The following is a 14258-nucleotide window of genomic DNA, read 5'->3' as shown; positions in this document are numbered from 1 at the left end:
TCTTTACAACTCCATGAGATGGGTACTGTTATACTACCAAAAGGAAAGTGAGGCACGAGGGAGATCGGACCTTAAAAATACCAAAACCGGGAATTCTGCCTTCAGAATAAAAGTGAGATGGAGAGGAGAGGGGCAAAAATAGGTGAAGGGGATTAAGAGGTACAAGCTACAAAGTAAAAAATACAAGGATGTAATGTCAACACGGGGCTTCCCCAGGTGAAGAATCCGACTGCCAAGCAGGAGAAGCAAGAACCTGTGGTTCAGTCCTTGGTCAGGGAAGATCCCCTTGAGAGGGAAATGGCAACCCATTCCAGTATTCTTGCCTGGGAAATCCCATGGACAGGAGCCTGGAGGGCTACAGTCCGTCGGGTCGCAAAGAGTCGGGACACGACTTAGCAACTGAACAACAACAGCAGTACTCAAGGAATATAGCCAATGTTTTATAATAATTTTGTGTGGAGTATAATCTAAAGAAATAACAAATCATTGTGTTGTACACTTGAAACATTGTAGCCAATATAGCACAGGGAAAGTAGTCAATACTTTATAATAACTCTGTATGGAGTATAATCTATAAAAGTATCAAATCACTAAATTGTACACTTAAAACTGATACAATGTTGTATATCAACTATGCTGCAATTTTTAAGCGATATTTATCTTACTCTAATTCATAACAATGGAGTTATTAATAGAATTGGAGTCTAATGCAATTGCAGGCTCCTCTTCTTACAGCTGTGTAACTTTGGAAAATCACTGAACTCTTTGAGCTTCAGTTCCCAAAGGAAAGATATAAACATCTGAATGCAGAGTTCCAAAGAATAGGGAGAAGAGATAAGAAAGCCTTCTTCAGCGATCAATGCAAAGAAATAGAGGAAAATAACAGAATGGGAAAGACTAGAGATCTCTTCAAGAAAAATCAGAGATACCAAAGGAACATTTCATGCAAAGATGAGCTCGATAAAGAACAGAAATGGTATGGACCTAACAGAAGCAGAAGATATTAAGAAGAGATGGCAAGAATACACAGAAGAACTGTACAAAAAAGATCTTCACGACCCAAATAATCACGATTGTGTGATCACTGACCTAGAGCCAGACATCCTGGAATGTGAAGTCAGGGCCTTAGAAAGCATCACTACGAACAAAGCTAGTGGAGGTGATGGAATTCCAGTTGAGCTATTCCAAATCCTGAAAGATGATGCTGTGAAAGTGTTGCACTCAATATGCCAGCAAATTTGGAAAACTCAGCAGTGGCCACAGGACTGGAAAAGGTCAGTTTTCATTCCAATCCCAAAGAAAGGCAATGCCAAAGAATGCTCAAACTACTGCACAATTGCACTCATCTCACACGCTACTAAAGTAATGCTCAAAATTCTCCAAGCCAGGCTTCAGCAATACATGAACCGTGAACTTCCTGATGTTCAAGCTGGTTTTCGAAAAGGCAGAGGAACCAGAGATCAAATTGCCAACATCCGCTGGATCATGGAAAAAGCAAGAGAGTTCCAGAAAAAAACATCTATTTCTGCTTTATTGACTATGCCAAAGCCTTTGACTGTGTGGATCACAATAAACTGTGGAAAATTCTGAAAGAGATGGGAATACCAGACCACCTGACCTGCCTCTTGAGAAATTTGTATGCAGGTCAAGAAGCAACAGTTAGAACTGGACATGGAACAATAGACTGGTTCCAAATAGGAAAAGGAATACGTCAAGGCTGTATATTGTCACCCTGTTTATTTAACTTATATGCAGAGTACATCATGAGAAACGCTGGACTGGAAAAAACACAAGCTGGAATCAAGATTTCCGGGAGAAATATCAATAACCTCAGATATGCAGATGACACCACCCTTATGGCAGAAAGTGAAGAGGAACTCAAAAGCCTCTTGATGAAAGTGAAAGTGGAGAGTGAAAAAGTTGGCTTAAAGCTCAACATTCAGAAAACGAAGATCATGGCATCTGGTCCCACCACTTCATGGGAAATAGATGGGGAAACAGTGGAAACAGTGTCAGACTTTATTTTTCTGGGCTCCAAAATCACTACAGATGGTGACTGCAGCCATGAAATTAAAAGATGCTTACTCCTTGGAAGGAAAGTTATGACCAACCTAGATAGCATATTCAAAAGCAGAAACATTCCTTTGCCAACCAAGGTTCGTCTAGTCAAGGCTATGGTTTTTCCTGTGGTCATGTGTGGATGTGAGAGTTGGACTGTGAAGAAAGCTGAGCACCGAAGAATTGATGCTTTTGAATTGTGGTGCTGGAGAAGACTCTTGAGAGTCCCTTGGACTGCAAGGAGATCCAACCAGTCCATTCTGAAGGAGATCAGCCCTGGGATTTCTTTGGAAGGAATGATGCTAAAGCTGAAACTCCAGTACTTTGGCCACCTCATGCGAAGAGTTGACTCATTGGAAAAGACTCTGATGCTGGGAGGGATTGGGGGCAGGAGGAGAAGGGGCCGACAGAGGATGAGATGGCTGGATGGCATCACTGACTCGATGGATGTGAGTCTGAGTGAACTCCGGGAGTTGGTGATGGACAGAGAGGCCTGGCGTGCTGCGATTCATGGGGTCGCAAAGAGTGGACACGACTGAGCGACTGATCTGATCTGATCTGATCTCCCTCATTTGCAGAGGGTAGTAACGCATGGTTGTTTCCCATACATAAAAATGGAAACAAAGCCATTTAAGAAATTGTAAAGCACTAAGCAGATTCAGGAGATAAACAGCTCTAACTCTGCCACAAACTAGGTGACCCTGGACATTGGTTCATTCATTTAACAAATATTAATAAGCAATTCCAGGGCTTCCCAGGTGGCACAGTGATAAAGAACCCCCTGCAGGAGATGCAGGAGATAAGAGTTTTATCCCTGGGTGGCAAAGATCACCTGAAAAAGAAAATGGCACCCTACTCCAGTATTATTGCCTAGAAAATTCCATGGACAGGGGAGCCTGGTGGGCTACAGCCAATGGTGTTGAAAAGAGTTGAACACGACTGAACACGCATGCGTGCACGCGTGCACACACACACACACACACACACACACACACACTCAGCAATTCCAAGGATCAGGCTCTGGGCACACAGAACTGTATAAAGCATAGTCCCCACTCCCAAGAGCAACCAGCCTCAATGGAGAGACATTCTGCTTTAATATTTTTCTCTGTGTCTGCCCCTTCTTTCTACATGAAAAGTTCCCCTCGAGCATTATACCCCGAGTCAGAAAACCAGGGGTTCCAGAAGGTTAATAAACATAGGACTCATCTGAAAATCTTGTTAAAATACAAATTCTGGGATGGAGCTCTGAAGCTGTAGCTCCAAAAAGTCCCCAGGTGGTACAGCGTGGACAACACCATGAGTACCCCGTCTGGCCCTTAGCTGACTGTTGTCTGGGAAGTCACAGAAGGCGTAAAAGAGCAGAATATACAAACCGGCAAGTTTGGAGAAATTGGCTGAGAAAGCACTTCCTGAGACAGGAAAGCAACATAGGATTGAAGGAAAAGTGGGAGTCTGTGACTGACAGACCTGTGGAGAGCAGTGAAATGCCACTCACAAACTTTTTTTTTAATTAATGTATTTATTTTCGCCTGCACCAGGTCTTTCTTGCTGTGTGAGGGCTTTATCTCTCTCCTTGTGTTTGGGACTCTCATTGCCATTGCTTCTCCTGTTGGGGAACACAGGCTCTAGAGCACTGGCCTAGAGTTGTGCTGTAGTTGCTCTACCTCATGTGGCATCTTCCTGCACCAGGGATGGAACAGTGTCCCCTGCACTGGCAGGTGATTCTTAACCACTGGACCACCAGGGAGGTCCCACCCCCAAACAGTTTCATTGTATCTTAACCTTGGCACCATCCAACCCCCACAACTCACTACAGCCTGGGCCTGCAACTTCCACCCTCCCTTCAATGAAGCCTGATTTTCCCCAACAGATTGCGTTATAATTATCAGTTAGGTACCTGCCTCTTACCAGTAATGTGACCTGGAGAGAAGGAAACGGTGCTCTGTGTATTCACACACAGTCACCATCTCCCATGTGTGTGCTTAGTTGTTCAGTCGTGTCCGACTCTTTGTGACCCCATAGACTGTAGCCCGCAGGCTCCTCTGTCCACGGGGATTCTCCTGGCAAGAATACTGGAGGGGACCTTTCCCAATCCAGGGGTCGAACCCAGGTCTCCCGCATTACAGGCGGATTCTTTACCGGAAGCCCATACAGCTTATTTAATGTTTGTTGAATGATTTTTCACAATTTGCAGAGTCTTGGGAGAGTAGTCCGGGCCTAGCGCACTCTCCACTAAATTCACCAGGGGGCGCGGTGGCCCCGGCGTCACAGTGACTGAGACCCACAGTCCCGGGGGCGCAGAGCTCTCAGCAGGCGGTCTCTCCACCCCGGCCACTCCCTACGACCTGGGCGGGAAACCGAGGCAGCGCCCCTGCCGCTGCCCGAAACTTCTAAAATGGGCCCCCTACTTTGAGAGGCGGGAGGCATCACGGGAGCCTGGGTGCCTGGACCTCGTCCCGCCGCCCCTTCCCCGGGCCCGCCGAAGCCCGGCGCCCCGGCCCGGGGCCGGTAACCAGGCGCACATGGCCCGCCCGGCCCTGTTTGTCCTGGCAGCGCGCCGCCGCTATTTGAGGCGGTTTTTATCTCCCAGAAACCAGCAAAACCCCAAGCGGAGTCTAGGGAAGATGAAAGGGGCCGAGGGGCCGGGGAGGGGACGACCGCGAGGCTGCGGCGGGCGGGAGCTGGCACCGGACAGGCGGAGACCGGCAGGCGAGAAAGCCAGGCCCTGGGGGGTCCCGAGGAGCCGAGCCCGGGGGTCCACTTCGGGCTGCCGCCGCGAGCCTGGGCGTCTCCCGCCCCTTTTCAGTCTCTCTTCCGCCGCGGCCCCCGGCCCGCGGGAGAGTCCTCGGAACTCCGATCCTCTTCAAAGAGCCTTTGAAGCTTCGCTCCCCGCCCGAGGGCAGGAGATTTCGCACCTGGACGGGGGCGGGGTGGGAAGGGGGCCGGTAGCTCGAGTTCGGCCGGATCGCCGCCTGGGACCCGCCGACCCCTCCCCGCTGCAGCGCGGCGGGCCTCTCCCGATGCCCCGAGCGGTACCGGCAGACTGGGGCGCCGCCCGCAGTCGGGCCCAAGCCGGGGGAGCTGCGGGTGAGCCCCTCTGCCTGGCGGGGGAGCCCTAGGGGGCGGGGGCCGCACAAAGCCCTATTGTGGCTGGGGGCTGGCCGCCACAGAGTGCCTTTTGTTCCGCCTCTAACTCCGTGGCGGGCACGACTGATTGCAGGCCCCGGGCCGGGGGCGGGTTACGTGCCAGGCGGGTCCGCCCGCGGGAGCCGCACCGCGCCGGGCTCTGGCCCCGCGGTACTCCTCACGGGGCCGGCGCGCGTCCCGGCTAATGCCGGGCCAGGTCCGCTGGTGCCGAGCCCGAGGAAGAGCCGGGGAAGAAACCTCTTTGCCTTCCCAACTCCGCAGAGAGCTCTGGGCCGTTAAAAACACCTCCACCGCAAGGCGGGACAGCCGAAGTATTCTACCCTGGGCGTAACGTGCAAACAGGCAGGACACAATGCCCCTGGTGACTCCCCGGGTTGCCAAGGAGAAATCCTGTGGCTCGCCTATTTGCCCTCTTCTTCCTCTTTTCTCAGCATGACAAAATTTAAAATCAAACTTTTATTTATTAAATTAAAAAAAAAAAAAAAAAGACTCCATGAGGGCTTGATCCCTTCCCTTCCACAATATTACCCTCTCCCCAAGCTCCGGCGGCTTTAACCCTTTAACTTGGGGCCTTGAGGGAGCAAGAAATAGAAAAGGAGGATCCAAAGTCACAGGAAAGGCATTCAAAGGCACGAAGCGGCTTTAAAAGTCACTGGAGGTGGAGTTGGGAGCATCGGAAGTCCCAGGTTGCCGGCCTGTGGATGCAACCCCAAGGCAGCTTGGGGACCTCTGTCCTCCTAGGTCTATAAATTCTTCTTTCTCATGACTTCTGGGCACCAGCCTATCACAGTGCCTTGCACAGAGTAGGCACTCAATAAATACTCGATTTTCTTGATCTGATCCCAGAGGAAGCCTTCCCCGCCTTTTTTCCAGGAGAGACACCTCCAAACTAATGTCCTCCTTGGGTTAGATGGGCTTCCCCAAAGAGCATGTCTAAGATGGCAGCTGCAAGCTCTGTTAAAGGTGGCAACAAGGGATTAGCCTAATGGGGTCATGGTGTCAGGAGGGGCAGTGGAAGAACCTGCTCTGGGGTCAAGGAATCTGGAGTACATTCCAGTTCTCCCCTCCATAGGGCTTGAGTTTTCACAGCTTCTGGCTAGGGCTGGAAATATTAGGGATCCCCTAGTTGTGAGATACCCCATCAACTCATTAACAGAGATCTAGCTAATTCACTCTATTAGCAGAGATTCTGTTAAGAGAAACACCATTAACTGAGACCCTGATGATAGAAGTTCTATTAACAAGATCTCCACTATCACTTTTTCTAGACAGAGATGCATTTGGCTAAAATTTCCATAGCAGAAATGGACCCCCTTCCCTCCCCAGCTCACTCTACCTGACCTGTCATCATAACTTAGATAAATAGAATTATTATTATTACTATTCATTTCTCTTGGAACATAGGGGTTAAATATACATGCCTGGGGGCAGCCTCCCTGACCCTGGGGTCACCCCATCTTTGGGATCAGATCCCCACCAGTCTGCCCCCTCTTGGCACCCTGCTCCCTGCCAGGTCACTTACCCCAATCCCCTGAACTCTGGTCCCTAATGAAGAGGCCACCAGGGGGCAATAAATTATCATTATCATCATCATGACTGTGTTTGTAAAAAAAACGCTCTGGAGCATAGAAGGCAGTGGACTACAAAGTTGAGAAGATTGGAGCCTGAAAGCTAAGGAATAGTGGTAAATAAGCTTGGGAGGCAGAAAAGATGCACATAAAGGAGTCGGTGAGATGGAGAAATGAAGTGTTGGGAGCCCAGATGGAGGGGAAGTGAGTTGGTTTGGTAAGAGCAGAGAGAGAAACTGAGCAGTAGCGAGGAAAGAGCTTCTGAAGCCCTGAGTGCAGAGATCAGGCACCAGGTGACGGCCTGAGATGAGAGTTTGCAGAAGGGTCTCATGGCAAGGGGAGGAAGTAAGCTGAGGAAGCATGCAGGGTGATACCCAGGCCCAGAATGGGTGGGAAGAGGGAAAGATGGATAGAGTTGCAAAGGGCAACATGCATGGGTCAAAGGGGGTGAGGGGCAAGCAGTGGTCCACAGAGCCAGGAGAGGCTGGAAAGGCAGACTCAGGGGGCTAGAGACCTCCACCCGGCTCAGATCTCCAGCAGGTTGCTCTGCTCCGGGCTGCCTTCAGGGGCTTTTTCTGGGGGTGCCGGTGAGGCAGAAGGTCTGGGCGTCTGACTGGCCTCCTCTTCGCCAGTGCTGCGGCCCTCCCCCAGCTCCTTGGGGCCGCTGGGTGGGGGTCCTGGACCTGGCTCACCGTGGGTGCGTTGATGTTTGCTCAGGTGGTCGCTTCGGGTAAAGCGCTTGGAGCAGAGTAGGCAGGTGAACTTCTTCTCCCGGGTGTGAGTGCGCACGTGGCGCTCCAGCTCGTCCGAACGGGTGAACCTCTTGCCGCAGAAGAGCCAGTTGCAGACGAAAGGCCTCTCGCCCGTGTGCCAGCGCAAGTGGGCCTTCAGATGGGAGGCCTTGCCGTACACCTTGCCACAGCCCGGGATGTGGCAACTGTGGATCGGCTTCTTTCGCAGCCCGGCTGCGGCAGCACCCAGGCGCTCCAGCTCCTGGCAGTTGGGGCAGTCGCAGGAGGAGCGCCCTGCTCCACTGCTCCCGTAGCCAGCACTGCCCCCTGTGCCTGCACCCCGGGGGGGTTTGGCTCCACCGCTCCCCTCCAGCTGCCCACTGTTGCCCACCGCCTTGGGTTTATAGACATCCTGGGGCAAGACATGCTGGGGCCCTGGCTGCAGGAGATGGGGAGCTGGATAGGGGGCTGGATTAAGGGGGGCAAAGTCGGACGGGTAGGTGGGCAGCTGAGGGTTCAGTGGAGGCTGAGCAGGGCCTGCAGGCAGTGTCCCTTGCAGCCCATCACCCTGGCCCTGCCCGCCACCGAGCCAGTTGCCCCCAGGATGCATGTCCCACCAAGGGGTAGGAGCATTGCCTGGGCCCGGTGAGATGCCTGCATGGATGCCTGCCTTGTACCAGGAGCCATAGGGATGTGCCATGTCCAGAGAGGTGTAGACGCTGGGCAGGCAGTCAGAAGAGCTGTGCCCCTTGGGCACTAGGAGCCCAGGGTCCTGGGTGCCCGTGGGCCCTGGGAACGAGTGGGAAAAGGGAGGGTAGTCATTGGCATAGCCCGAGGTGGGTGCTGGAGGGCTTCCTGGTGGGGAGAGGAGCCCATTGGTGCTGGAGAAGGGGGCTGGGTAAGCATCCCCCATGGTTTTGGAGGCCGAAAGGTCACTGGTCACAGAGTATGGCTTCTTTGTGCCTGCTTTGCCCAGTGTCGTGGAGTCCCGCAGAGGGCTGGAGCTGCCAAATTTACTGCACGCCGCTGTCAGCATGGCCAGGGGGCTGGAGCCATAGTGAGCTTCCTCCTGTGGGGAGAGAGAAGCATTGGTTAGGTGGAGAAAAGGAGATGTGCAGAAGGACTGCACAGCCTGGAGACCTGGAGAACAGAAGAACAAAGGTGGTGAGGAAGAGGTGAAGAGGATGGGGATTCAGAGGTAAGGTCAGGGAGAGGGATGGGCAGTGAGGACTGGGACCCAGGGAAGAGCTCAGATAGAGTCTGGAAAAAGAGCAGAGGACCAAGACAGGGACGGTGACACCCAACCTAGCAGGCAGGAAGCAGAGCTCCCTGTGATGCTGGGGATGTGCAAGGGCCTCCGAGGAACAGGAGATGCTTCTTAAAAAGCCATGAGAAAGAAGAGCCAGGGATCAAGGCAGCACCCGGATGCGGTGAGTATTAGGGATCCTGACCCCTGGAAGTGGGTTGGGAGCAGAGGCCATGGTGGGGGACTTGGAAAGGAAAGACGAGGCTGAAAGAGCAGCGTGGGGAAAAGCCAAAGTCTTAGGGGACCGTAGTTGCCCCCGTTCCAGGTTTTCCCAGCTTGACCCCTTATTCACTTCCTGTCTCTACTTCATCTCCTGACTAAGGCAGTGGCCTAGTCACCCTAAAGCAGTGTCCTCATGTCCCTGGTAAGGAATCTCTTTCTCTTGGCAGGGACCCTGGGCCAGGGAGCAAGAGGAAGCGACGGCGGAGACACTGGGACATTGAGAGGGAACAGGGTTGCCGCCAAGCCAGGGCTGTGGCTGAGGCAAGAATGTCTTTCAAGCGGGCATTAGGCACCTCCTGCTTTGTGGAGCCAGCTGGTACCCCTTTGGGAGGGCCTGGAGAGCTGAAATCCTCACACCCCTCCAGGGCAGGGAATTGGATTGGCTATGATAGTGGCTCACAGCCACACCCCTCCCTCCATGCCTCAGTGTCCCCTAACACGTAGAGACCCCTCCAGCACAGTGAATGAGGGAAATGTGTGTAGATGCAAGGCACAGGGATCTTTTAGGAATACCAAATGCCCATTGTGCTGTTGCTACCAGGCCAAGGCTCCCTGAGATCACCATCCCTCACGGTACCCCTCCCTGAGTCAGCTCTGGGACATCCCATAAGGAAATGGTGCCCTCCTGGATCTCTGGCTGGCACGCATAGGCATCCATTACTGAGAATCCCACCAAAAACAAGTCAGAAGCTGACCCTGTATAGTCCCTTGACAGGGGCCCTCAACGACAGCAGCAAAAATGTACCTTGTACCTTCTCAGTAAAACTGAAAAAGAACCCAAAAATCCAGGGTTCCCAGGCCAGCCTGCTATCTCCGAGCACGTAGTCTGCACCTGTGACACCAATCCTAGGGGTAAATCTGAAGTTTAAAGGCTTGCAGTGAGGGCTGCGTGTGCAATCGCCTGCCTTGCCCTGCTCCCAAAGGGAAACCTGCTGTTCCCCCTGCCCAGTGACCTCTTTCTGAGGTCCTGATGACACCATGGACTCCCATATTTGAACCATCAAAAGCATCCTCAAATCTGGCCATGGCAGAAGCCCTGCATCCTTCCCAGCCAGGGTGTCCCTGGAGCCTCTCACCTCCCAAGCGGAGGTGGGTAAGGCAGGGCAGCTGCTGGGGCAGGAGGCAAATCCTAGTGGAAAGGAAAGGTCAAAATATATTGTGCAAAGGAGAGGGGCAGAGACCCATAGAACCATAGAGCAGAACCCATAGACCCACAGAGCAGAGGAGCCCGCAGGGTGAGAACCTGACCTTAAAGTCCCTGGTGGTAGGGGGTGGGGGGGGAGTGAAAACAGTGGGAGCTGGCCCACAGGGGCAGAAATGGGCAGGGACGCAAAAGAGAAGAGAAGGAAAAAGCGACAAAAGGAGGGAGAGAGAGGAACGCAGAATAAACAAAGAGAGGTGATGGAAAGAGATTGGGCAAGGAAGGCACAGGAAAGCAGAGCAAAGAAAGGAGGGGGAAGGAAGAAAGGGGGGAGGTGGGAGGGCCAATTTCCTACCTAAGAGAAAACCCCACCGGTGCTGGGCTTCAGAAAACCCCCAGACCAGGCCACTCCTCCCTCCCTCTCCCCCTGACCACCCCCTCCCCCTCTGCCTGCCTGGCCCGGCTCCGTTGGTTTCCCTGCGGTCGGTTTATTTTTAAAAACGCCGACGCCGTCCCCCCCGCCCGGCCCTCACACTGTGGCCACAGGGGCCTCAGCCAAGCCCAAGGACCCCACCCAGCCATGGGGCGGGAAGGAGGGGTGAGAGAAGGCAAGCAGCCCCAGGCCAACAGGAGACCCCCGCCCTGGGGAACAGAGGGCCCCAGGGCCCGGGGGACAGAGAAGGGGGAGCCGGGCACCGGACAGCTCAGAAGGTTCTGGAGGCCAAGAGCTGGGTACTTGGCTAAGGTTCATCGCAGCCTCAGTTTCCTTGTCCTGCTGCTTGGGCTCTCCCGAGAACTAGGGAGAGGGTCCTGGTTAAGGATTCTAAATATGTGTGCCTGTGTCCCCATATGGGGGACCCGGGGGCTGGAGCCCACCTTCGAGTTGTTTTTCCTCCTGCTTCCACCCACATCCATTGAAAACAATGCCAACCACACCAAAACAGGCTTTTAAGTACTGAAGGGGGAATCTCTGGAGAAGGAACAAGATAAGGAGCTGTCCCAGCTCTCACTCTCACATGGGGAGGGGACCCCGCCCTCTTTCCCCTGACCTCTCACTGGAAGGCTCACTTGGACACTTGAGTGCTGACTGGCCACCTGAGGTCCCAGTTTCCAGTTCTCCACTTTCAGCCTCCTCCCAAATTATTTAGTTCTTCCAGCTCCCAAGTCTCCGTCCCCATTAGCCCCCATCCCCATTTCTCCCTCCTCCCTGATCCTCTGCATCTCACTCAGCCCAGGTGAGCCTCCTGTCACGCTTCCCTCTCTGAACCCCCAAGTTCTTCCCACTGTCCAAGAGGACTTCCTGATGGGGGTATAAGAAGAAGCTTGAGGGCCCAGGTGCCCCTCAAAATAGATGAAAGAGACAGAGGCTGGAAGCCTTGGTATCAGGGGCATCTCCAGATTACAGGGAATGAGGGATAAGAAAGTCCAGTTTCCAGGACACGCTCCTCTTGCCAAATGCTACCCCAATCCCATGTCTTTCCAGCAGACCTCTGGCCCAGCCACTCCCGCCGGCACCAGTGCCACGCTGGCAACTCTGGCATGAAGCCCACGCCCATTGACACGGCCCCTGCCTTGGGTGGACCCAGGATTTCCATGCACCTTAGTCCTCCAGCTTCCTCAAGACCAAGCACAGCATTTCAATGATGGCTCAATCAAGAGTCTCTTGGGGAGATGGTGGGGTGAGCAATCTGCCTCCTTGCAGTAGAGGGTAGACAAAGCCCCTGAGGACCCGCAACTAGGTCATGGTGTCCGCCCCACTGCCTCACATGCCATTCCCTCAAACTCAGTCACAGGTTCCCTATCCACCAGCCTTACACACACCATTCCCCACTTGGACTAACAGATACTTGGGTGACCCAGCCTGCACACACACCTGTGCTCCCACAAAACCAGCCACACGTGCAGGTGTGCTGCTCTACATTCTGACACTCACATGCAGGCCAGTGAACACAGGTGTTAAGAGACTCCTGGTCCATCTCACACACACCTCTCCTGTAGGGCTGAATGAGTCAGCTTGGACATGAGCTAGTGTACTGGGAGCAGATGTGGGGCCTTCAGAGGGGCCCAAGAATACAGAAGGTCAAGGCCACTGATGGGAGTTGATCTTTGGGAAGGGCTCTCTGGTCCCAAATTCCTATGGAGGGAGCCAGAAAGCAGAAGTGGTAACAGAGACACAGAGTCAGAGATCCAGAAGCAAGGAGAACTCGGGACATTCAGACAGCCTCTGAGTGACTGTGAGTCCGCCTTTCCAACTGTGATGTGCCATGAGTCCCTCAGAAGCCCTGGCAGAGTCAGCAGTTTCTCAAGCCCCCAAGCCCTGACCCCCGTGGTACCCTGGTTCCCTCCATTCTCAGTGCCAGAGGCAAGGGATGCTGGGGTCCCAGCCTGGAGGGGAAGTGGCCCGGTCCGCCCTGGAGCCTCCCACTCCCAAAATAGAGCTGAGTTTGTCTTTGGCTGAAAGCTAAATATTTGTGAGCCGGGCAGGCGGCCTCAGACCCTGGCCCTCCTCCTTGGTTGCCTCTCAGACCTGGGCCCAGTTCCTCTGGTCAGCCCCCCCACATACATGGACTGCCCTCTCCTTTCTCTCATTGCCCACCTCCTCTGCTACCAGCCCAGAAGCCCAGCCCCCTCCCCACCTACAAACCAGACAAGACACTGCTTAGGGTGAGTCCCCAGAGCCAGGACCCCCAAAGAACCATGTACTCACTGTTGCCCAGTGCCCACTCAGCCAGCCCTCTGGCCTATTTCTCTCCCCCTGTCCCCTACCAGTTTATCTCTCTCCCACTCCTCTCTCTTCACTCCCCTCCCCTTCCTTTCTCGATCCCTCAATCCCTCTTCCACTCCTCAGAGCTGGTGTGCTTGGCGGACCTCAGGGGTCCATGCCTTCTTCTAACCTAATCCCCTCAGTCCTGATCTGACTGCTCCGTGACCCCTTGCCCTGCTCTCTCTCCTCCCCTTTCTCCTGCCCCCCACCCCTCCTCTGACCCCTGGAAGTGACAAGCACCAGAGCAACAGTCTGTGTGAGTTAGAAGGTGGGAGTGGACAGGGATTAGGACCATTAAGATCGAGGCTGGTGTCCTGGGGGAAGGAGGGGGCAGTTACCTCAAGCAGGGAGGACGCCATCCTGAGGCTGGGGAACGGGTCCCAGGGAGCCAGGCAGATGGAGAGAGCTGAGCCGGAGAGAGGGAGAGGGAGAGGGAGGGAGAATGGGAGAATGGGAGAGAAGAGATCTAAAGTTAGAAGGGACTAGGGGGTGGGGGTGGGGGGGGCTGCTCTCTGTCTGTAGGGATCCACCCTCTAATTACAGCTTTCCCAGCGGAGAAGGCTCCGGATCCAATGAGCAGGGCGAGAGAGGGAGGCAGAGGGTCCAAATTTCCTGCTCCATTTGCTGAGCTCCCCCAAAGAAGGGATCTGGGCGGGAGAGGAGAAACGGGGCTCCCAGGGAAGCAGGAGGGGGTAGGGATAGGGCAAGTTGTCAGGGCATGCCGGGGGTGCTGAGGGTCTGGGCGGATGCAGGGTGGGCCCAGGTGCCCCACACCCTGCCCCCAGCCATCCCATAGGCGGCTATGGGAACCCCTCCCAGACAGAGCTCCCGAGTGTCCTGTACCTGGGGGATAAGGGGCTGGGTGTCTTGAGTCTCTGCTCTCTGGAGGTCTGGCACTGGGAGTGCTGGCAAGGGGTCGCCTGAGGGTCCGAGGAGGGCTCCGCTCCTCTCCTAGGCCAGCTGCACTCCTGTTCCCACTCAGGCTCTGATCCTAGAATCCTACTCTGACTCCGGAGTCCTGGCTGCGGGTCCGCGGGTGGCGGCGGCGGCTGCTGCTCCTGCTGCTGCTGTTGCTGCTGCTCCTGCCGCCGCCGCTGCTGCCGCTGAGGGAAGGAACAGGAGGGAAAAGGAACAAACCCCAAACCACTAATTAGAGATCCAGGGGGGGGATGGGGGATTGGGGACGACACTCACACAGAGAGACTGGAACACACTGACATACACACTCATGGACAAACACAGGACGATACATGTGCACGTCCACGCGCGCAGCCTCCCCACCGGGGCACGGCCACTGTCATGAATGAACAGAGACAAA

General features: G+C 54.3%; 1 protein-coding gene across 1 annotated transcript; it reads right to left on the bottom strand.

Moving 5' to 3' along the window:
- Positions 1–5711: 5711 nt before the first annotated feature.
- Positions 5712–13372, bottom strand: SP7 (Sp7 transcription factor). Its single transcript, XM_019960016.2, has 2 exons — positions 13279–13372; positions 5712–8576 (listed from the first exon to the last, which is right to left on the bottom strand). Exons 1-2 carry the CDS (start codon positions 13297–13299, stop codon positions 7302–7304), a joined length of 1296 nt encoding a protein of 431 aa, XP_019815575.2. The 5' UTR covers positions 13300–13372; the 3' UTR covers positions 5712–7301.
- Between the last annotated feature and the right edge of the window lie 886 nt (positions 13373–14258).

This window comes from Bos indicus, chromosome 5 (genome assembly GCF_029378745.1).
Source record: "Bos indicus isolate NIAB-ARS_2022 breed Sahiwal x Tharparkar chromosome 5, NIAB-ARS_B.indTharparkar_mat_pri_1.0, whole genome shotgun sequence".
NCBI classification, from domain to species: Eukaryota; Metazoa; Chordata; class Mammalia; order Artiodactyla; family Bovidae; genus Bos; species Bos indicus.
The sequence above is the reverse complement of the archived record's forward strand: the minus strand, read 5'-3'. Positions and strand labels throughout refer to the sequence as shown.

Excerpts from the sequence above, each read along its gene's own strand:
- SP7 (XM_019960016.2), bottom strand. The coding sequence starts at position 13,299 with ATGGCGTCCTCCCTGCTTGAG. Across the intron at positions 8,577-13,278 it reads TGGCGTCCTCCCTGCTTGAG|GAGGAAGCTCACTATGGCTC; the intron begins GTAACTGCCCCC and ends CTCTCCCCACAG.